Source organism: Schistocerca piceifrons, chromosome 4 (genome assembly GCF_021461385.2).
Source record: "Schistocerca piceifrons isolate TAMUIC-IGC-003096 chromosome 4, iqSchPice1.1, whole genome shotgun sequence".
NCBI classification, from domain to species: domain Eukaryota; kingdom Metazoa; phylum Arthropoda; class Insecta; order Orthoptera; family Acrididae; genus Schistocerca; species Schistocerca piceifrons.
In genome coordinates, this window is record NC_060141.1 from 82602469 (window position 1) to 82628153 (window position 25685).

At 41.8% G+C, this 25685-nt stretch overlaps 1 protein-coding gene across 1 annotated transcript in view; it reads left to right on the plus strand.

The window, feature by feature from the left end:
- Positions 1–25685, plus strand: part of LOC124794905 — a 175112-nt gene that overhangs the window by 106583 nt on the left and 42844 nt on the right. The window contains exon 8 of the mRNA XM_047258605.1: positions 21262–21458. Coding sequence (XP_047114561.1) covers positions 21262–21458 — 197 coding nt within the window. The remainder of the gene's footprint in view (positions 1–21261; positions 21459–25685) is intronic.

Consider the following 25685-nt stretch of genomic DNA (forward strand, 5'->3'; position numbering starts at 1 on the left):
GAAGCCAATAAAGTCTGTAGGAAAGTTTGAAACTGTTGAACTCAAAAATACAGACTTTAATTCATAGGTATTTCATTATGACTGTTAGACCATTACAGAATATGGGGAGTAGCTCACAGTTGGTTCACCTCTTACTTTAGCAGCAGACAGCAAAAGGTCATTATTCACAATGTTGAGAATGGTTGTGAGTGGGGTCTGAGTGGGGTATGGCCAAGTGGGGGCTGCCCCAGGGGTCAGCGTTGAGGCCACTCCTTTTCCTTATTTATATAAATGATATGCCCTCTTGATAGTAAAGGATGTTGTGCGCAACATTGGCTCGGTTTCAAATAGTGCAGTTCATGATCTAAGGTCATGGCTTGTAGAAAATAAACTAATGCCAAACCACAGTAAGATTCAGTTTTTAGAGTTTCTAACACACAATTCAACAATACCTGGCGTTTTAATTTCGCAGAATGGGCATATGATTAGTGAAACTGAACAGTAAAATTTCTAGGTGGTAAACTGTCGTGGAAAGCCCACGTTCAGGATCTTGTTCAAAGACTTAATGCTGCCATTTTTACTATTCGACTGGTATCTGAAGTGAGTGATCGTTCAACATGAAAATTAGTCTACTTTGCTTATTTTCATTCGCTTATGTTGTATGGTATTATATTTTGGGGTAACTCTTCCCATTCTAAAAGGATAGTTTTGGCTCAGAAATGGGTGGTTCAGGCAGTAAGTGGTGTAAGTTCACAAACCTCTCGTCGACCCCTGTTCACGAGTCTGGGTATTTTGACATTTCCTCTCAGTGTATATATTTTCCTTATTGTCATTTCTCGTTAACAATTTTAGCTTATTCCCAAGAATAAGCAGCTTTCACTCAGTTAATATTTGGCAGAAATCACACCTGCATTTGGATCGGACTTCCTTAACTCTTGTGCAGAAAGGTGTGCAGTATACTGCTGCATCCATTTTCAATAAGCCACCACTTGACTTCAGGAATCTTAGCAGTAATCCACATGCTTTAAAATTGAAACTGAAGAGTTTCCTCGTGGGTCACTACTCCTATTTTGTCAAGGAGTTCCTTGAAATATTAAGCTGATTCTTGTTGTATTGTTGATTGCGTTTACTTAAACTTAGGATTGATCTTTTTGGGTTCATAAACATTTTATTTTTATCTGTTATTACTTTCATGTTGTAATTACATGTACTGACACGTTCCATGATGTTGAAGATTTGCTCCTCAAGTTGGTCCTACGGAACTTGACATGTAAATAAAATTTTTAAAAAAAATACTTATAGCAACATAGTTCATCTAAGGGACAGGATATGTAGTGTAACGAACCAGTTCTGCAAAGTGAGGCATTTTCCAATGTATACGGAGCCAATGAATAATAATTACGATATTTGAAACCATTAATTAGTTACATGATTTGAAATCAAAACTGTCAGAAGGTTTTGTCATTATTTTTTAACTGATAAGAGTGGACAATGTGCATCTTCAAAGTGGGCAGCAAATTGCAGTATTACCGTAGGTTAAGGTACCTACTAGGCGTCGAGTTTATTTCACATTTAGACATCCTAGCTTAGAGAAATGGGGTACACCACTGAGTAAAGAATATATTTAGCAAAACAAAGGTGGGCAAGAACATATCATATCATATCACCAAAGATATTCTCAGCTGTGCTTGTGGAAGTTTTCTTCAGATCCTTAAATTATGAGGAACGCACTTCTCTGGAACATATCCATATCACCTTTGTTTGCTGAATATATTATACTATGTGCATTTAGTTCAGAAAAATGAGTAATCAGAACAATGTAAAGGAACAAATTTGAATGTATGGCAGAAAATCAATTGCAGTATTGAGATTAGAATAGAACAAATTAATGGCAAAGTCATAGAGTCAGTTAACGAGTATTTGTGTTTCTGGCTTTTGAACACAGTGACCTGAGGACAACAAAAGAAACTAACAGAAGAGTAAAAATGACCTGTAGCACTTTTGATAAACTAAATAGGTAAACTGAAGGGGATCACTACTGTCAGCTGCAGCGGGACATTATGCGGAATCAGCAGTGATGAGTGAAAGTGTGTACCAGACTGGGATTTGAACCTGCGATCTCGTGCTTACTAGGTAGGTGCTACATGTCCGAAAGAACAGATACCACACATTCATATAATTGATATGACTAAGCTGGGCAGTGGAACCAACTTCTTCAATGCAGATGCACAAATATGTCCAACCGCCTTCGGAAATTTCAGAGTAGTGAACAAAAGTAAAATCAATAGGGACTGCGGACAGGTGGCACTTGGTGGGAGTGTGGATCAGCCGTGAGGCGTACAGAGATAGTCTGAGAAGTTGCAATAACGCTGTGTCCCATATGGCATAGTGGTTAATGTATCTGCCTAGTAAACAGGAGATCCTGGGTTCGAATCCCGGTCCATTACCCATTTTCACTCATCACCACTGATTCCAAATAATGTCCCACTACAGCTGGCAGCAGTGATCGCCTTCAGTTTACATATAATGTTTCACAGCTGTGGATTGCACGCAGTGTCTGTCCTTTTGGACATGTCCAAAAGAACAGATACCATGCATTCATATAAATTAAATAGGATTTTCAAAACTAAGCTTCCAATATATCTAAAAATAAAAGCTTGCAATAATTGTGTTACAAGTTTTGTACTTATGGCAATAGGTCATGGATTTTTAATGCAAAAATCATTCACGAACTGTTGGTATTTAACAAGCAAAAGAGATACATTGTTTATGGAAATTACTTTGAGAGAGGTAAACAAATATATCTGCATCTGTACTTTGCGAACCATGGCAGAGGATACGTCACATTATAACAGTTATTAGGGTTTCTTCCCATTTCGTTCACGTATGGAGCACGGGGAAGAGTGATTGCTTAAATTCCTTTGTGCATGCTGTAATTAATGTAATCTTGTTCTCATGATTGCTATGTGAGTGATATGTAGGAGATAGTTGTATGTTCCTAGAGAAGTCCATTCTTGAACTTAGTAAGTAGGCTTTCTCGATACAGTGTACGTCTATCTTCAAGAGTCTGTCATTTCAGGTTCTTTAGCATCTTTTCTGTTGGCACGGTCCCACAGGTCAAATCTGTGACCATTCATCCTGTGTGTACCTTCAATATACCCTGTTAGTCCTATTTGCTACAGGTCCCATGCATTTAAGCAATATTCTAGAATAGTTTGCATGCATATTTTGTAAGAATCTCCTTTGTAGACAGCATTTCCCCAGTTTTCTACCAACAAACCGAAGTCTATCACCTGCTTTACCCATGACTGAGCCTGTGTGATCATTCAATATCATATCCCTACAAAATTTTACACCTAAGTGTTTGTGTGAGTTGGCCAACTGTGACTCACTTATATTATAATCATAAGATGCTACATTTTTTCCCATTTTGTGAAGTGCACAATTTTACGTTTCTGAATATTTAAAGCAAGTTGCCAATCTTTGCACCACATTAAAATCTTGTCAAGATCTGACTTAATATTTGTGCAGCCTCTTTTAGACAGTGTTTCATTATAGATAACTGTGTTGTTTGCAAAAAGACTGTGGTTGCTGTTAATGTTGTCTGCAAGGTGATTAACATACAACATGAACAGCAAGGGTCCCTGCATACTTTCCTGGGGCACACCCGAACATACTTCTACATCTGTCGATGACTCTTTATCCGAGATAGAACCCTGGGTTCTCCTCGCCATAAAATCCTCAACCCTGTTGCAAATTTTGCTTGATACGCTATATGTTCAATCATATAGGTTGGGGAAGAAACTGGAGAGGAAAACATTATTATGTAATGAAAATAAAATGGAGGTGGCCAGTACACATAGCCAGTCAGATGGGTGGTTGATGGATTGATGAAGTATTTTGCATTATTTCAGAAGATGGGAAACTGAAATTATTTAACAAAGGGTGATTATAGATAATTAGTAAATATACTGGAGAAACATAGATGTTCATAACTGCAGGCCTTAATGCATGCTGAGGTCTTGAAAAGCTTTATCCACCAGGATGTGGCAGATAGGTGTTGACAGTGATGTTGAAGTAACTAGATTGAGGAGATTAGAGGTAGATTAGAAACTTTAGATAGGGGCATGGATAGTTAAAAAAGTTAGATGTAGTGGGAATTCGTGAAGTTCGGCAGGAGTAACAGGACTTATGGTCAGGTGATTATAGGGCTATAAAAACAAAATCAGATAGGAGTAATGCAGGAGTGGGTTTAATAATGTATAAGAAAATAAAGATGCAGGTAGCTATTATGAACAGCATAGTGAACACATTATCATTGCGAAGATAGTCACAAAGCCCACACATACCACAACAGTACAAATTGATTTGCTAATTAGCTCTACAGACAATGAAGAAATGTATGAGGAGATAAAAGAAATTAAACAATGGAAAATCCAGGATGGAATGTAACAATATTATTAGAAGGAAAGTTGCCACTCACCATAAAGCGGAGTGCTGAGTCACAGATAGGCACAACAAAAAGACTCACAATTAAAGCTTTCATCCACTGGCCTTCGTCAACAATACACACACATACACACACGCTACCCCCCCCCCCTCCCTCCCTCCCTCCCACCCCACATCTCTCCTGCCCTCTGTCTAACCTGCAGCACTTCACTGTCCGCCACCCCCCACCATACTATACCTCCCCTTCCCCACCCCAGCCTCCTCCATACGCCCACCCAGACACCTCTCCCATCATGCTCTGGTGCTGCTGCTCGCAGTGTGCTTTCATTTGCCTGAGACTGCAGTTGCATTAGGCAATGGTTGACTAGACTAGGGGAAAGGAATACAGTAGAAGACAAATGGGTAGCTTGAAGAGATGAAATAGTGAAAGCAGCAGAGGCTCAAATGGGTAAATAGACCAAGCCTAATAGAAATCCGTGGATAACACAAGAGATACTGAACTTGATTGCTGAAAGGAGAAAATATAAAATTGAAGCAGATGAAATGGGATACAAACATTTAAACATGAGATTGGCAGAAAGTGTAAAATGTCTAAGCAGGAATGGCTAGAAGACAGATGTAAGGATTTAGAAGCATATTTCACTAGGGGTAAGGGTGATACTGCCTAAATGAAAATTAAAGAGGCCTTTGGGAAAAAGAGAAGCAGCTGTATGAATATCAAGAGCTCAGATGGAAAATCAGTCCTAAGTAAGCAAGGGAAAGCTGAGAGAGAAAAGGAGTATATAGAGGGTCTGTACAAAGGAGATGAATTTGAAGGCTATATTATTGAAAGGGAGGTGAACTTATATGAAGAAGAGATGGGAGATATTATACTGCGAGAAGAACTTAACATTTCACTGAAAGACCTGAGTCATAACAAGGCCCTGGGAGTAGACAGAATTCCGTCAGAACTACTAATAGCTTTGGGAGAGCCAGCCATAACAAAACTATCTGGTATTCGAGATGTATGAGACAGTCACAATACCTCAGACTGCAAAAAGAATATTATAATTACAATTCCAAAGAAAGCGGTTGCTGACAATGTTGACTGGAACACACTGTCGAAATTCTGAAGGTAGCAGGGGTAAAACACAGGAAGTGAAAGGCTGTTTGCAACTTGTACAGAAACCAGATGACAGTAATAGTAGTTGAGCGGCATGAAAATTGAGAAGGGAGTGGGACAGGGTTGTAGCATATCTCTGATGTTATTCAGTCTGTACATTGAACAAGCATTAAAGAAATGAGGTTTGCCGATGACATTGTAATTCTGTCAGAGACAGCAAAGGACTGTGAAGAGTAGTTGAACAGAATGGAGATTGTCTTGAAAGGAGGATGTATGATGAAAATCATCAAAAGCAAAACAAGAATAATGGAATGTAGTCGAAGTAAATCAGATGATGCTAAGGGAATTAGATTAGGAAATGAGACACAAGTAGCAGATGAGTTTTGCTATTTGGCAGCAAAATATTTGATCATGGCCAAAGTAGAGAGGATATAAAATGTAGTATGGTAATGACAAGAGAAGCATTTCTGAAGAAGGGAAATTTGTTGTCATTGAATATAGATCCCCAGGGGCTTACCACTCTGTGGTGAGTTCGTGCTTGGCCACCACATGGCCACAGCATTTGCAGCACCTCTTCCATGTCCATGCTGCATGTGTATCCTTCTGTTATTCTTTTTCCCCTTCCTTGGGAAACAAGTCTTATATATTTTCAGGAACACATTCTGAAGTTTTGATGACCTGGCAACTGAACAGTCCCTCATCTGTTTTTTCTTACTTTCTTCATTCATCATCTCCTCCCCTTCCCCCACTTATCATTTCAGGTTGCTCTTTGTTTCTTCTTCCTCCCTGTGCACTCCTAAAGGCTGACCCACACATTTGATACATGACAGGTGACTGGGTAACACATAATTCCCAGCCCTGGGTCAACAGATAGGGTTCGCATGTACCCTCTGGTACAAGCCAGTTACAGGGAGGAGTGAGTGGCTGAGCTGTTATCTTCCCAGTTGCCAATTGGTCCCTTTGTCTGAAGTTCGGGAGGTGTGGCATGTGGTGTGAACAATCACCTAAGGCAGGTGAGCCCTCCCTCTGAGGGGGCCACCAGTTGGAAGGAACGTACCATTGGAGATGCTGGCAATTGTGAGAGATTTTTTCACGATGAACCAACCATCTCCATGTCACTCAAAGTCTACTAAGCTTACACAGAATGAGACTAAAGATTCAGTTACTCTCCCAGTGGCACCTCTCTGTCTCATGGTGTCAGCTACTCAAGGAAGTCAGTCTTTCGCTACAAGTGATCCATTTATTATTCAGAAAGCTGTTGATGCAGTTGCGGGCCCTGTGAAATACTGCTCTGGCTTATGTAATGGGACTTTGCTTCTGGAGACCAATTGTGATTTTCAAGGCCAACAATTGCTTACAGCTTCGCATCTCCATGGCTATCCTGTTCGTGTCAAGGACAATTGTACGCCGAATTCTTTGTTTGGTGTTATTTCCCCTCTGCTGCTTGGTGGTCTGAGCAAGGTGGAAATCCAAAATCATCTCTCTGATCTGTGTGTCAGTGCAACCTATCGAGTAATGAAAAAGGTTGATGCAAACTTAATGCCTACATGTGCTCTTTTTCTCACGTTTGATTGAGTAGTGCTTCCATCAAAGATTGAGGCAGGATATGAAGTCATCCCAATCCGACCATACATTTCAAACCCAGTGTGTTACTACCAATGTCAACGTTATAACCACATTTATGTGTCCTGTTGAAATATGCCCAAATGTTTTAGTTGTGGTAGAGGTGCTAATGGAGGTGATTTCGTGCCTCCTTCTTTCTGCTGTATCAATTTATTGTAATGGCAGCCAGCCATGTAATCCCACGACTGTCCCATTTATCTCGATGGGCAGGCAGTCTACCCTGTCACTCACAAGTATTTGGCTAGTCAAAAGCCCTGCATTTTGCCATCTGGCAGTATAGTACTCTTCTCGCTATGCCTCACTCCATGAAACATATGGCCATGCAGACTTGTGACCTATTCAGTACTGCAGTTGTGATATCCTCCAGTATCCTGGTAGCAACCCTATCTCCTCCTCCTACAGTTGCGCAAAAAGCCCCCAAATCGTCGCTTCCAGTAGGGAAATTACCTGGTACACATCTGGCAGGCTGGTAAGGACAGTCCCACGAAGACATATTACATTCATTCATCCAACCAACAATCATGTGAGTCCTCATCTGCCAGCCATAAAGGCTCTAAGAAATCAAACAGAGGCAAATGGTTGTCTCCTTCCCTAACTCTATGAGATATTGTTCAATGGTGATACCCTCATCTGGCCAAACTCAGTTTCGCCATTGCGCACTGCCTATCATTTTTCTACCCTGAAGTTCACAGACGGACCCAGGGAGATCGCCAATGCCTCCATCTATTTGATGGAACAGGATCCTCCAGCCTCTGCACCCTGTAGCTGTGAGACTTCGAAGGCTGGCACTTGGCAGCCACTGAGGTGACTGCCTTTCATGTGTTTCCTCCTCCCCATTCCCTTTTGTGACTTTTCGCCAGTGGAACATTCATTGCATTAGTTCCAACAAGGAGAAACTATGGCTGCTCTTGGAATTCCAGCATCTGGTTGTTTGCTGCCTCCAGGAAACGAAATTGCGTCCTCGCGGCCACTTTGATCTCTCCCATTTCTTCCCAGTCCACTCTGAGCTCCCCCCCCCCCACCCCCCACTCCCACACCCCTCCCCTCCTGTGTATGGAATTCCATCTCATGCTGCCCATTCGGTATGGCATCCATAGCAAAACCATCTTATTGATATCCAGCTGCAAGCTATTGCAGTCTGCATTTTTCCTTCTTTGTTTCACGTTTTCTCTTTGTAATGTCTAAATCCCTTCGTCATTCGCTGTCACCAGTGCAGACCTACTCCAGCTGATTGTCAACTCCCACACTCATTTTTGCTGCTCGGTGACTTAAACGCCCACCATCCTCTTTGGGGCTCTTTGAGGTCCTATCCGAGAGGTTTCCTCTTGGCTGGCCTTCTCAATTAACTCAGACTCATCTGTCTTAACACTGAAGCGCCCACATTCCTTTCAGACTCCCATTTGAATCTCATTCCACACTGCCCAGTGTCCCCGTCATCTCGAGTGATCCGTTCACTCTGATAAACACTCGAGCAACTATTTTCTTTGCGCTGTGTGTTTGCTGACTCCTACCCCACCTGCGTGTAAACCCAGTTGGCAGCTCCCTAAGGCCAACTGGAGGCTTTACTCCTTCCTGTTGACCTTCGAAGAATATTTCCCCAGTTGTGATGACCAAGTAGGGTACCTTATAAACATTATCCTTACCACCGCAGAATGTTCCATACCTTGCACATCTTCTTTACCACGCCATGTTCCAGTCCCCTAGTGGACTGAGGCGTGCCGCGATGCGATTCGCACAAGGAGATATGCTCTATGCATTTTTAACCATCAACCTACAGTGGCAAACTGTATTCATTATAAATAGTTATGTGTGCAGTGTCATCGCGTTCTTTAAGATAGCAAAAAAGCTAGCTGAGGATTGGTATCCTCCATACTCTATACACAAGGGACTTCTGAGGCCACCTGCCCCTTTTCCCTCAGGAATTTGTAAAAGATCAAATTTTTGAGGAGGATATGGGATTAGCTGTGTCAGCCACCTTCATCCAGAGAACAGGGTGCCTCAAGGCTCCATCCTGAGTGTTATACTCTTGGCTCTAGCCATTAACCTATTATGGGTGGTCTCCCACCAGGCCTCTCTGGCTCCCTTTTCATCAATGACTTTGTGATCTATTGCAGTTCTCCACGAACTTATCTCCTTGGGTGGCATCTTCAGTGATGTCTCGGTTGTCTTTACTAGTGGCGCACCCACGATGGCTTTCACTTTTCCACTGGCAAAACCATTTGTATGAATTTCTGGCAGGCCATGTGTTTCTTCTACTGCCTTTACATCTAGGGCTTTTGCTCTTCCATTCACTGAAACTACAAATTTCTTGGGGCTCATGCTCAATAGGAAATTTTCTTGGTCTTCCCATGTGTCTTACCTGGCCACATGCTGTATCTGGTCCCTCAGTGTCCTATGTGTCCTAAGCGGCACTTCCTGGGGAGCAGATCAGACTACTCTCCTCCATATGTACTGATCCCTTGTGTGTTCAAAACTAGACTATGGGTGTTACGTGTATTCCTCTGCATGTCCGTCCATCTTACATCATCTTAACACAATCCACCATCGTGGAATACATTCCACGCAGCTAAGGGTCCCTATGAAGAAGCTGCTAAACTACTACTATCATACTGGCGTGATGTCCTCCTCAGCAGATATGCATGCCATTTGATTGCCATCCCTAGCCACCCATCCTGTGCCTCCTTTTTCCATGACTGCCAGTATGGGCCGTGTCCTTCTTCTCTGTTACCTTCTGGAGTTCACTTTTGGCTACTGCTCTGGCAGCTTAACTTCACACTACGTACCATGTTCCTGATGGGTGTGGACCCTTCACTGCCTTGCTTCGTGTGGCTGCCCAATGATACTACTCCGGATTTGATCTATTGCTGTATGTTTGTCAACCTTTGCACACAACTTACTGATCCCATCTTTGTGTACACTGATGACTCTAAGAACAACTCTGATTTTGGGTGTGCTTTCATCATTGGCACTGACCATTTTTGATATCAGCTTCCAGAACACTGGGTTTATTTTGTGGACTTTTCTCCAAGGGGAAGCCCTTGTTTTTAGCTCTCTTTCCTTCTGTTGATTAGGCTTAATGTATAGTCACTTTTAACTTCTTTTACTTTTTAGTATTCTAAAGTTACGGCATAGGTGCTTATGACCTGAGTTCTTTTTGCAGCCTAAAACAATACTAAACAAAACAAAAATCTAGTATATATATGTAAGTGTTTCTGATAGTATTTGTCTGGAGTGTACACACATATGGAAGTGACACATGAACGATAAACAGTTAGACAAAAAGGGAATAGACGCTTTTGAAATGTGGTGCTACACAAGAATGTTGAAGATTAGGTGGTTAGATCACATAACTAATAAGGAGGTACTGAAGAGATTTGGGGAGACAAGTTGTGGCACAACTTGACCGGAAGAAGGGCTCTGTTGATAGGACATTATGAGACATCAAAGGATCACCACTTTAGTATTAGAGGGAAGTGTGGGGGATAAAAATCATAGAGGAAGAACAAAAGATGAATATAGTAAGCAGATTCAGAAGGATGTAGGTTGCAGTTATTCAGAGATTAAGAGCTCACACGGAAGAGAGCTGCATCTTCAGGCTGAACACCACAACAGCAACAGCCTAATGCGAACAAGAGGTGGTGTATTTTTCACAGTAGACAAGAAACTCAAATCCACCAAGATAGAAATTGAAGCTGCTTGCAAAATTGTGTGGGCAATACTCAGTATCAGTGGTGGACACAAAATTATGACTGGACCTTCTGTTGACCACCAGACATCATGACCTGATGTAACTGAAAACTTTATAGAATACCTCAGTTGGTTGGTACGTAAGTTCTCAGTTATACTGTAATCATCAGAGGAGACTTAAATCGTCCAACAATTGGAATAATTACAGTTTCGTTAATGGTTAGTGTCACAAGACATTTTGTAAAACATTACTAAATGCCTTCTCTGAAAATTACCTAGGAAGTATGGTTCACAACCACACTCATAACAGAAATGAATTTGATCTTATCATAGAAATAGACATGACTTATTTCAGGATGCCTGCATCAAAACTGTTATCAATAGCCATGAAGCAGTTGCAGCAGCAATGATTACCAAAGGCAAAGAGCAACTAAAACAAAAAGAAATATTTGTGTGTTTGGTAAATTAGATGAAGAAGCACTTTTTTATGTTTTCTTAAATAACTAAAACTGCACCTTCTAGTGAAAATGTTTCCCACTGCAAAATTAAACTACAAAAAAGGTCCTATTCAATATTTGTGCAGGGCAAATAGTTTTCGTATTGCAGGGGATAGAAAAATGGCAGTCTATTAAAAATAGTGTTTTAATGGTATAAAATTAATATTTATTTGTAAATGAAGTGGATTAGGAACAAATATTAAATGTGTAGCACATCTAAGTGTGGTAAAGCCATATTAAGGGATAAATTCTGTTCTGAGGGTGTGGTGGGTTGGACTGGGGTGTTCAGGGTAGACACATGAAGGAACGCAGGTCACCAGAACATGGTCCAGCACTTCCCTTCTTCATAGATCCTCCAAACTGGAGACTCACTGAATCCCCAATGTCAGTTAGTTACATGTTCCATAGGTCATATGAATGATGATACAGAACCAGTTAGTTTTATATATATATATATATATATAATGGAAGGAAACATTCCACGTGGGAAAAATTATTTGTGTGTATTTGTGTGTATGTTTGTGTTTGTTTGTGGTCTATCGACCTGCCAGCGTTTTTGTTATATATATATATATATATATATATATATATATATATATATGGCCATTAAAATTGCTACACCAAGAGTAAATGCAGATGTTAAACAGGTATTCATTGGACAAATATATTATACTAGTACTGACATGTGATTACATTTTCATGCAGTTTGGGTGTGTAGATCCTGAGAAATCAGTACCCAGAACAACCACCTCTGGCCGTAATAACGGCCTTGATACACCTGGGCATTGAGTCAAACAGAGCTTGGATGGCGTGTACAGGTACAGCTGCCCATGCAGCTTCAACATGATACCACAGTTCATCAAGAGTAGTGACTGGCATATTGCCATGAGCCAGTTGCTCAGCCACCATTGACCAGATGTTGTAATGTCCACTGTTCAAAGTGCCGTCAATGCGAACAAGAGGTGACCGAGACGTGTAACCAGTGGCACCCCATACCACCACATTGGGTGGTACGCCAGCATGGCGATGACGAGTACACGCTTCCAATGTGCATTCTCTGTGATGTTGCCAACACAGATGCGATCATCATGATGCTGTAAACAGAACCTGGATTCATCCGAAAAAATGACGTTTTGCCATTCGTGCACCCAGGTTCATCGTTGAGTACACGATCGCAGGCACTCCTGTCTGTGATGCAGCGTCAAGGGTAACCGCAGCTATGGTCTCGGAGCTGATAGTCAATGCTGCTGCAAACGTTGTCGAACTGTTCGTGCAGATGGTTGTTGTCTTGCAAATGTCCCCATCTGTTGACTCGGGGATCGAGACATGGCTGCATGATCCGTTACAGCCATGCGGATAAGATGCCTGTCATCTCGACCGCTAATGATACGAGGCCGTTGGGATCCAGCACAGCGTTCTGTATTACCCCCCTGAACCCACCGATTCCATATTCTGCTAACAGTCATTGGATCTCGACCAACGCAAGCAGCAGTGTCACGAAACAATACCCCGTAATCGTGATAGGCTACAATCCGACCTTAGTCGGAAATGTGATGGTACGCATTTCTCCTCCATACACGAGGCATCACAACAACGTTTCACTAGGCAACGCCGGTCAACTGCTGTTTGTGTATGAGAAATCGGTTGGAAACTTTCCTCATGTCAGCACGTTGTAGGTGTCACCACGGGCGCCAACCTTGTGTGAATGCTCTGAAAAGCTAATCGTTTGCATATCACAGCATCTTCTTCCTGTCGGTTAAATTTCACATCTGTAGCACGTCATCTTCGTGGTGTAGCAATTTTAATGGCCAGTAGTGTGTGTGTGTGTGTGTGTGTGTGTGTGCGATGAATGTTAACATTAATAAACATATAATTTTTTTAGTCAAAATCATGTAGCTACACCTAAAATCAAGCTTTTTTTTATGCTGGCTACCTGTTCTCAAATACAAATTCAACACTGGAATAGGACGACTTGTCCAGGAGAAACGATTATTGGTTGGATTTAAAGTTTGGTTTGCTACCTGTCTGAAATTTTATGGTATTGGACAAATGATTAAAAATTTTTATTGCTGCATATTGAACTCCTTCCTGAGCCAATAAAAGCTTTAATATTGGGTAATAAAAGTCATTATTTTCCTCTAGCGTTGTAGGTATGGACATTGCTGTTCATCTCGAATTCTGATGGGGTATTTATGATCAATTTCATCAGGGAATATGTGGATTGTGATTGTGCAGTTAAAATGCCGTAACTCCTTGAAAAGGTGCCTACCATAATGACCTTGGGTGATCACTGCACATATACTTACTGCTCACTCTTGTGCGGTCAATGCTCTCTTTCTAATTGATGAGTTATCCCATAAAATTATTCCATAAGACATTATTGAGTGGAAATATGGAATATGTCGGGAGATTGATTCGTCTGTATCCAAGACTAGCAATTACACGAAGAGCAAAAATAGCTGAACTGAATTATTTGAGCAGTTCAGTAATATGCTTCTTCCAGTTCAAGTTTTCATCAGTGTGTAAACCCAAAGTTTTGGAGCGTCCTACCCCTTTTACTGATTCCTGTTCATGTGCTACATCCGTTGTTGGTATGTCTCTCTTTGTTGTATGGAACGGAAAATAGTGTGTGCGCTTGAAATCAAGAGAGAGCCCATTTCCAAAGAACCACTTAATAATTCTATGAAAAACATTAATAATGTATTCTATAGCTTTCTCTCTAATGGAATGTATTGTAAGACTAGTGTCACCTGGAAAAAGTACCAATTCTGCTTGATGAATGTTAAGTAGAAGTCAGTGAGATGTATAAGAATAAGAGTGCACCCAAAATTGAAGTTTGTGGGACTGATTTTGTGATTTCTCCCCAGTCACTAAAATTTTCTCTACTATTTTCTTATTGGACATTCTGCGTAACTTTTTGGAAAGCTATTTTCAAATATTGACACACATGTACTATGGAACATGTTGGAATTTGCATTAGCATACTTTTATGCATCTCATCCCGCACTACCTCTTTACATATATTCTTAAAACATTGTACCCTGTTCTCATTAAAAAGCCTCAGTGCTTCATATGAACATACCTCACAGTTGCAAGCTTTAATAGTGAATCACAATCAGAGAGTCCAGTAATTATTGAGTTCACATTAATTGTTTCAGCCTGAGCACTGCTTATAAAAGTTTTGTCAGAAAGAGTCCTGCTATCTTGCTGTATGCGAGTTGGGAAATTTACCAACAACAGACGACTAATGACTCCAGTTCGTTTTCCTGTCAGAACCTCTAAAGAAATCTACACTGAAATCTCCACCAACTACTAACTGTTTCTTCTTGTCTGAACGGTGGCTCAATAATGCAGTGAGATTTCTAGAGGGGATCTGCAGGGTGTTACAGTTACAAGAGAAGTATTCTGCAGTAACAACTTGCAAGCACATGGTTCTAGGTTCTGATCCACACAAAAATTTATTGTATCAATATTTTTGACTTTGTGCTCAACTTTTAAATATGTTACAACTCCTCCTTTCTCCACATTTGCTCTACATGATGATGATGATGATACTAGTCTGTAATCTTCTATATTTAACTTCTCTATTCCTCTGGTTACACGGTAGTCAGAGACATACAGAATATCTATCACTTCAGAATCCTCCACATATAGACATATAAGAAGCTTTGTTTTTTCGGCCGCGTAATGTGCCGATGAAACAAACCAACCCCCCTTTTTACTCTGTCTGTAAGATGCTCAGCTAATCTGTCCTTCCCCCTTTCTAAACAGGTGCAGGCAATAATTTCTGTATCCCCATCTCCCAATTGCAACAACTGGTACAGCACAGATAAGAGACTTTATTTCAGTCAAAAGAAAAACTCAGCTCTTTGTTTACACAGCTGTGTTAAGCCAGGGCTAGTCATGGCATTGCAAAAACTACACAAACCCAAGACAAATGTGTGCTGTTGCTGCTCCTATTTCCTCCATGTCACCTTGAATGCCGAACTCCAAGCTGCTAGCCACATTGTTTGCTGCTCCCCCTACTATGACTGCTTGATCTATCTTCATCAAATTCCCTGCACCAAGCCTCTGTGTTCTCTGTCACTAGGTTTCATGGTGCTTGTGACCTGGTAGAAATATGAGGTGCATTCAAGTTCTAAGGCCTCCGATTTTTTTTCTAATTAACTACTCACCCGAAATCGATGAAACTGGCGTTACTTCTCGACGTAATCGCCCTGCAGACGTACACATTTTTCACAACGCTGACGCCATGATTCCATGGCAGCGGCGAAGGCTTCTTTAGGAGTCTGTTTTGACCACTGGAGAATCGCTGAGGCAATAGCAGCACGGCTGGTGAATGTGCGGCCACAGAGTGTGTCTTTCATTGTTGGAAAAAGCCAAAAGTCACTAGGAGCCAGGTCAGGTGAGTAGGGAGCATGAGGAATCACTTCAAAGTTGCTATCACAAAGAAACTGTTGCGTAACGTTAGCTTGATGTGCGGGTGCGTTGTCTTGGTGAAACAGCACACGCGCAGCCCTTCCTGGACGTTTTTGTTGCAGTGCAGGAAGGAATTTGTTCTTCAAAACATTTTCGTAGGATGCACCTGTTACCGTAGTGCCCTTTGGAACGCAATGGGTAAGGATTACGCCCTTGCTGTCCCAGAACATGGACACCATCAATTTTTTCAGCACTGGCGGTTACCCGAAATTTTTTTGGTGGCGGTGAATCTGTGTGCTTCCATTGAGCTGATTGGCGCGTTGTTTCTGGATTGAAAAATGGCATCCACGTCTCATCCATTGTCACAACCAACGAAAAGAAAGTCTCATTCGTGCTGTCGTTGCGCGTCAACATTGCTTGGCAACATGCCACACGGGCAGCCATGTGTTTGTCCGTCAGCATTCGTGGCACCCACCTGGATGACACTTTTCGCATTTTCAGGTCATCATGCAGGATTGTGTGCACAGAACCCACAGAAATGCCAACTCTGGAGGCGATCTGTTCAACAGTCATTCGGCGATCCCCCAAAACAATTCTCTCCACTTTCTCGATCATGTCGTCAGACCGGCTTGTGCGAGCCCGAGGTTGTTTCGGTTTGTTGTGACATGATGTTCTGCCTTCATTAAACTGTCGCACCCACGAACGCACTTTCGACGTAGAACTTGAATGCACCTCGTAGCTTTTCCGGTAGCATTTGGCCTACGCCCCTCCCATGACAGGTACCTAGCAGCAGAACTCTTTTCTTTCAGTTTGAATTTCCTATCAACTTAACCTTAAAGTTGTTCTTACGAAGCTGCTGCACTCTATTTTGCTCAAGAACTACAGGGTATTTCACAAAGTTATACTCACCCTTCCACAGTTTACCTTATGAATTACGGATGATGCAATACATAGACACACGCAGCGGTGTTTCTTTTCATCTTAAGTACATTAACAATACATGGAATACAGATGTTAATTATTAAAAGTAATATATTACTAATACAGATGCAACAAACATGTATTGATGGATTGTGTGTAAACTTTACACACTGTTCCACACTACTTGAGGGGTAATTGATTCTTAGACATCCTGTCCTACAGCTGTAACAGTCTTCTGAGAATGGAGAATTCCTCAACCACAAGCACTGCTCGCAGCCATACCCAAGAAGCTGGCATGTCTAAAAAGGAGGCTAAGTCTTTGTAATTGAATACTCATAAGCTTTTTTTATCCAGGCAAGCAACCTTATGAAGATTGAATTATTCACGGTTTTTGTGGTAGTTCAATAATATGAACTTTGGTGGGGGTATTGTCATGTTTTCAAGAGCACAGAAGATAGTGGGAGGATGGTGTAGTGTGTGAAATGCAAAATTAATCATTAGTTCAAAAAATACATAATGATTGTTTTAAGTATCAAAAACACAGCCTGGTAACATTGGTATTTACAGTGAGGTGACATAAGTCATGGGATAGCGATATGCACATATACAGATGACAGCAGTGTCACGTACACAAGGTATAAAAGGACAGTGCATTGGTGGAGCAATAATTTGTGTTCACGTGATACACGTGAAAAGCTTTCCGACATGTCTATGGATGCATGACAGGAATTAACTGGCTTTGAATGCAGAATGGTAGTTGGAGCTAGGTGCATGGGACATTCCATTTTGGAAATCGTTAGGGAATTCAATATTCTGAGATCCATAGTGTCAGTGTGTGCTGAGTATACCCAGTTCCAGACATTACCTCTCACCATGGACAAAGCAGTGGCCGACAGCCTTCACTTAATGTTTGAGAGCAACAGCATTTGTATACAGTTGACAGTGCTGACAGACGAGCAACACTGTGAGAAATAACCATAGAGATCATGGTGGGACTTATGATGAACGTATCCTTTAGGACATTGTGGCAAAATTTGGCGTTAATGAACTATGGCATCAGAAGCACAACATTGCCTGCAGCACTTCTCCTGGACTCGTAACCTTATCTGTTGGATCCTAGATGACAGAAATACCATGGCCTGGTCAGATGAGTCCCAATTTCAGTTGGTAAGGTTTATAGTAGGGTTAAAGCATGGCACAGATGCCATTAAAGTGTGGCACACACCCCATGAGGCCATGGACCCAAGTTGTCAAGAAGGCGCTGTGCAAGCTGGTGGTGGCTCCAAAATGGTGTGATGTAGTATAAACTATCCCTTGACTGGAAATGGTTATGCTCAGCTACTTGGAGATCATTTGCAACCATTCATGGACTCCATGTTGCCAAACAACAATGCAATTTTTATATATGACCATGCGCCACGTCACTGGGCCACACAATTGTTCGCAATTGGTTTGAAGAACGTTCAGGACAGTTCAAGCAAATGAATCGGCCACTTGATTGCCTGACGTAAATCCCATTGAACATTTAAGGGACATAATCGAGAGGTCAGTAGTTTGTGCACCAATTCCTGCACTGGCAATACTTCCACCATTATTGACGACTCAATATTTCTGCAGGGGACTTCCAACAACTTGTTGAGTCCGTGCCACGTTAAGTTGCTGCACTACGCCGAGCAAAAGGAGGTCTGACATGATATTAGGAGGTAACCATGACTTTTGTCATCTCGGCGTATATTGCACATGGTTTGGGGAATATTTGGATGACTGCAATTGATCAAGGGCTCTGCACTCATCTTTATAGGTCTGATTAAGCAAAGAAGCACTGTAGAGAGTCAGTTTCAGATCCTCTTTTGACTATTCTGATGTAGGTTTTTCATGGTTTTCTTAAATCACTTCAAGCAGATTTTAGGTTACCCTCCACATCACTGGTTGAATCCTTCCTCCATTGTTCTCCACTTGAGCTAATGGAAAAGTGGTTCAAAAGTCATCCAGCTTGGAGTATAGACTATCTAGCTTTCCAGAATGCTCAAAAAATTTTTGAGATCTTCTGTTTTATTCTGAGACTTAAAAAAAATTACAAGTAATTGAGCCTGTTACTTTTGCATCTTCTTACACTGTATTACAGAAAGAAAAAGTTCAAAAATTGACACACCTGTAAGAGCGCCAATTTTTACCAATTGCATGATTCAAAAGCCATGACTAGTGAGAACTATAGTGATGATGATTTATGAGTTGTAGGGACTAAACATCTAAGGTTATCAGTCACTAATTCACTCCCTAGGATGGAATCTGTGTGCACCATTTGTGTGTGTCTAAAGTAAATCTCATGTGCAAGTGTGAGAACATTTTCTAAAGATTTGCATAACATGTATCTGAAGTGGGACGTGGGTACCAACCAGCCCGATATTTACCTGTGGGATGTGGGAGACTATCTGAAAACCAAGTCCAGGCTGGCTGGCTAACTTGCCCTTCTCATTTATTTATGAGTCAGATTTGATCTGCATCAGGCTCACTTCCCCATATCCTGCAAGTGGCGCATTAACATACTCAGTTACGAGGGTGTGTGAGAACGAACAAGTTTGTCTCACAGCACAGCTTCATGGCTAGAAACTACATAGAAAACTACCCTGTCCTCATCCAGGTACACACCTATTTCTCCAGCAAGGAAGAAAAATAAAGGGAAAACAGGAGTAAATAAAAAATAAGTAGACATTAACCATCAGATAACAGTACTTTTGTAAATACTCTTCATGGGTTTGCCACCGGATCACGTTGTGCAAATTCCACAATATCTCCTCGGAGCAACTGTCTGACAACTTCAGGTAGTTCAGCCTTGCTGGTAGCTGGGTACCCAGCCACCAACAAGGTTGAACGACCTGAAGATGTCGGACAGTTGCTCCAAGGAAATATTGTGGAATTCACACAACGTGATCTAGCGGCAAATATTTGAAGACTATTTACAACATATCCACCGGGAAAGCTTGAAGTGTCAGAACAGTACTTTTGTTTGGTTATGGAAATGATATCAACTTCCATATTTTTTTGTACATACTATAGAACAGTCAAGACCTCTAACATCTTTCCAAGCAGTTACAGCATCTCCACCGGGGTATAAAATAAAATCAATGTAAATTAGCTCTCAGTCTTGTGTAAGCCCTTTAATTTTTCAGTAAAACTTTCATATTATTTAGAAGCCAAATACATAAGTACTATACAAACTTGGTATTTTCGAGTACGTATATTTTTGAAATATTTTGTGACCTTTGGGATATTAAGACAGTTTTGGTTTTAATCTACAGTGCTTTTTCACCTCAGAAGTGATTATGTTCACATGCAGTGCTGTTCAATGTTGAATATTTAAAATTGTTTTTATGTACTGATTTTTAATACTTTCTGCATCTACAGGGTAAACCCGATCTCCTCCAACAAAATTTCAGAGTTTGTTAAGAGATATTTTTTGAGTATTGTGGTATTGGGGACCCATGGCCTCCAGTGGCTCATTACAGATTAGATTAATTTGATTTCTTATCACTAGTTATCTGTGTATCTGTATTGCAATGAAAGTACCTTGCACAATAATTCAAATGTCAGCAATATGTGCACTGTGTCTTTTTTATGAACATGCATGTTCCATTCACTCTCATTACTTGCTGTCACCAACAGTAATACTCTCTTCAGTTTCACCCTCAAGCTTGCATTCAGTACTGCTCAGTTATGTCTCAGATTTGTGTTTCCAGACATGTTAGTTGCATATTAACATTGATGTATAGCAGTATGAATAGTTTTTCTGAAGGAGAGTTGGCCTGTATGCACATTTGGTCAATACATACATGGAACTGGCTGGTAGAACTGTGGCAGCCACAGAAGTAGTACACCAAACTCCTGGGATTCTTGAGCTTGTAAGGAAAGTCGATGATGCGTGACTCTGCTGTGATCACGGTTGTGGACAGTTCAAACAGTAGCTTTACAGGAACAGTTCTGCATGTGTTAAATTCTGCACTGTATATAGAGAGAACAGATTATACACACAGTGATAAAAGTGTATGTTTTTTGTTGTTGGGCTGTTATATTACTCTGCATTTTGTGTTGTACATTTTAATGTGAAGTATTTTTACAGAAACAAAAATAGTTGGGTTAATAAACTGAATAAATCATGTGATTCTTCAGTTTCTCCTATCGTGTATGTTGATCGAACAGTCCATGGGTGTACTGCCAGTCCACAGTGTCCAGCAGTCATAATATTTTCGCAAGCAGACATGTCGCCATCGTCAGGCAAGTTGACGAACTGAGAGCTGTCAGAGCTCAGTTCATCAACACACCTGACGATGGCAACATGTCTGATCACCGAAATATTGTGCCCATTGGACACTGTGGACTATCAATATACCCGCTGACACCTCAGTGAATAAATTATAATTGCAGTATTACACTGTAAAGATCCACTGGACGCCATGAGCTGCTTATACCAAAATAGTCGGAAGATATTCCTTCAAACTTTTGTCACTGGAGTTAGTGTTCAATCTGTTTTCTGTTTATTACTACTTTGTTGCTTACATGTAAATCTAGTTTCTTCTGTTCCACTAGGTGCTATGATGCATGATGGTAAACATATGTGTCAGAATCAAGCAAATACAAAAGATTCAGTTGAAGTAATAGCAGACAGATATGATGGAGAACAACATTTTGCAAGAACCAATGAAACCGAACAAGATTTTGTTTCAAGAATTGAAAAATTGGAAAAACTGGTGGAGAGAGCTTGTATGGCTGCCAAAGTCCATCAGGTAAAAATAATATTTTCAGATTGTTCTAGCCAAGAAATTTCTGAATTATTCAGTCCACGTGTGTGAGGATAAGGTGCATGCATGTCTGCTACTGTTCCTTATCCTCTAAAATAGTCATAGTTTTTACAGGTAAGTATAGCTAATCCAAATCTTCCAAACGATGGGTAAGTACAGGTTGGCATATCAACAGTTATGGAAAGAATAGATTGCTACTCACCCTAACGATGATACGTTGAGTTACAGACAGGCACAATGAAAAGACTGTTACACATTAAGCTTCCAGCCAAAGCTTTCATCAGAAAAGAAAAACACACCCGCATTCACACAAGCAAGCACACCTCACACACACATATAACTGCAATCACTGTCTTCTCAGGCCAGACTGAAACTGAAACATATCAAATGGAAGCAACAATCCATTGTGGAAGGGGGAGGGTGGTAGGATACGGATGGGGGAATAGGAAACAGTGCTGGCTAGCAGAGCATGCTGTGATTAGAGGTGGCAGACAAGGCTACCTGGTGCAGTGTTGGGAGGATGGGGTTGTAAGTGAAGGAGAGAAAAAAGGGAACAGAAAGCAGAGAAGAGTAAAAGATCACTGTTTGAATTGGTAGAGAGCAGTGTGCAGCGGTGGTGAGGGGACATGATTTGGGAGGAGGTGATAGGGCAGAGGGGACGGAAACTGTTGAGTGGAAGGTATGGGGGAAAGTAGGTTACAATAGGTTGAGGCCAAGACGATTTCGGGAACAGAGAATGTGTTGTAAGGATAACTCCCATCTGCGCAGTTCAGAAAAGCTGGTGGTGGAGGGAAAGATCCATATGGCCCAGCTTGTGAAGCAGCCTTTCAAAGAAAGCATGTTCAGCTGCATGTTGAGCAACAGGGTGGTCCACTTGCTCTTGCTCACAGTTTGGCAGTGGCCATTCATCCTGGTAGATAGCTGGTTTGTAGTCATGCCAATATAAAAATCTGTGCAATGATAGCAACGGAGCTGGTACATGGTACGGCTACTGACTCCTCCGCCTGTAAGCTGTGCCAGAGTGATCCCATCCCTGATGTCCAACATAACCTCTAGTCCCTGCTTACAGCTTTAGGCCCTTCCTGGCTCTCTCCTGAACCCATTTCCTTCCTCACTCCTATGACACTTGCACTGTGACCTTCTGCCACCTCCTACATGATCCCTAAAATCCACAAACCCAACTATCTGGATGCCCCATTGTAACTGGTTATTGTGCTCCCACTGAAAGAATTTTGGCTCTCATTGACCAACACCTCCAACCTATTGCACAATATCTAGCCCTCCCACATCAAAGATACAACCATTCCCTTCACCGGTTCTCCACCATCCTCACCCCTTTACCTCCTGAATCCCTGCTCATCACTGTTGATGCCATTTCCCTGTGCACCAACATCCCTTAAGTCCATGGTCTTGACATTATTGAACACTCTCTCTCTTGCAACGTCCTTCAGACTCCAAACCTACTACGTCATGTCTCATACACCTTACTACCTCATTTCTCATACACCTTACTAACTACATCCTTAACACACAACTACTTCTTCTTTGAAAAGAAGGTATAGAAACAAACCCATGGTACAGCCATGAGCACCCAAATGGCTCCCTCCTACACCATCTAGAGGAAACCTTCCTAGCCTCGCAAAACCCCAAATCCCTGAACTGGTTCAGGACTCAGGGCCAGGGACCCCCTGTCATTCCTTCACAACTTCCTATACCTTCTCTCCCATCCACTTGGTTCTCCTCAACCCAGCATGCCACCGTCCTGGATGTTGACCTATTCCTCTGAGTGCTCCAGCCACACCTCTGTACACATCAAACCCCTAGCCACCAACAGCACCTGCATTTGGACAGCTGCCATCTGTTCCACACCAAAAATTCCCTCCTAAACAGCCTAGCCAACCAGGAATGGCATAGCTGCACTGACGGCAGTTGCATTGCCCAGTATGCTGAAGGACTCACAGAGGTCTTCAGAGACAGGCACTAACCCCCAGACCTAGTCTGCAAACAGATATCCCATGCCATATACCCAAAATCCTTCCACCAACCCCCCTCCCCTAGAACCAGCTACAAAGGAGTACCCCTTTCGTCACTCACTACCATCTCTTGGACTGTTCCAACTGCTCTACATTCTTCATCGCAGCTCTGATTATTGTCATATCGTGATATGAGGGACATCCTGCCCAAGATCCTTTTCACCCTCCATAAAGTGGTCTTCCGTAACCCACCCAACCTCTACAATATCCTAGTCCATCCCTATGCCAGTCCCAATCCCTAGCCCTTGCCACAGACATCATATCCCTTGGAAGACCCAGCTGCAAGACCTGAGCAATCATTCCACCCATCCCTTCATATTCCATTCCTGTCACAGGTTTATCCTACCCAATCAGAGGTCGGGCCACCTGTGAAAGCAGCCGTGTCGTGTACCAGCTCTGCTGCAATCATTGCACAGCTTTTCATACTGATATACCTACCAAACAGCTGTCAACCAGGACGAATGGCCACCACTAAGGGGTGGCCAAGAGGAAAGTGGACCAAAGTGGACCACCCTGTTGCACAACATGCAGCTGAATAGGACATGCTTGATTTGAATGAATGGCTGCTTCACAACCGATGCAATTGGGAACCACCCCTCCAACACCAGCTTTTTTAAACTATACAGCTGGGAGTTATCTGTAAAACTCATTCTCTGTACCCAAAATCATCCCACCCTCAACCTATGGTAACCAACTGTCTCCACAACCTCCACCCAACAATTTCTGCCTCCTCTCCCAACTCATGTCCCCTCACCCTCACTGGGCACTGCTCTCTGCCAGTGCAACCACCAATTGTTTCCCCTCCTCTGCTCTTCTCTTTTCCACTCCCTGTTTTCCCCCCTCCCTCCATCCCCAAACCTTGCATCACTGCACCAGATAGCGTTGTCTGCCACCTCTAGTCTCTGCATGTTCCATCAAGCAGCACTGTTGCCTCATCTCCTCCCCCCCCCCCCCCCTCTGCCCCACCTGTACTCTGCTAGCCTCCCTTCCCCACTCCACTACAGATTGTTGCTCCAATTTGATGCTTTTCAGTTTCAGTCAGGCCTGAGCAGCCAGAGGTAGTGGTCATGTGTGTGAGGTGGCTTTGGCCATAAGCCTAATGTGTAATAGTCTTTTCATTGTGCCTCTTTGCAACTCCTCATGTCATCTTTATGATTAGCAACAGTCTAACCTTTCCATAATCGTTAATCTCATTTTTTACACTAATCAAATGCAGAATTGTTATTTAGAATGACTGAAATGGAAAGCAAAGAAAGGATGACTGTTCATATAAAAAGATAAACATCCAAGATAGGGGAGTTATTAAGCAGTGGGTAAACACACAAACTTGATGTTGAACACTGTAACTCTACTTTGAACTTTCATTTTTTATCAGAGCAGACAAGTACAGCATGGTGTATGCATACATAATTCCGCTTGACCTCTGATTTAAATCTCCACAATGCATGTTCACTTCCCGTCTAGGTCTCAGGGAGTAATTTCTCGTTCTTCTGTAAAAATGAATTATAATCTCCCGACAAACTACATAAAGCTGAAATACGTATTAATTCAAGATAAATATTAGAAAATAGCAGCACTCATAATAGTTTTGCTATTGCATTAAATTTGCTTTTGTTAGTGCTAATTGTGCACAGCAGTTTAATTATAGGTAATTGTTAATGTTTTTTGAGGAGCTACTTCTCTTTATTAATACGTTATTTGACTCATTCCAATTCCCTGAAGGTTCACCTTCATCCTGGACTCTTCAGAATGCAATGAGCGAATTAATTAGTGCAGATGGGTGTGCAATTGCAATTTAATAAAAACATTTTATCATTTTTCCACTTGAAGGGTCTGCAGAATGTTGATGCGATAGTCTTCTAGGATTACTTGGAAGACCCCACAATAATAATGCAAGCACAAGAAAACGAGACTAATTCAGTGTTTGCCATTGTATCATGTACAAGTGTTTTCTACGTATGTCCTTGTTAGAAATAAACTCTTGTTAATAGCATTTATCTGCTTTCTGCAACTACTTGCAAGCATTCCCACTAGGAATTCCTGGATTGGTGACCCCGCAACAAGCAACAGTAGTTCAACATTATACATAAGTGCACTTCACCAGATTGTGTTTCCTTTGACAGAGGAACTGTCGCACAGTGCACTTCACCAGATTGTGTTTCCTTTGACAGAGGAACTG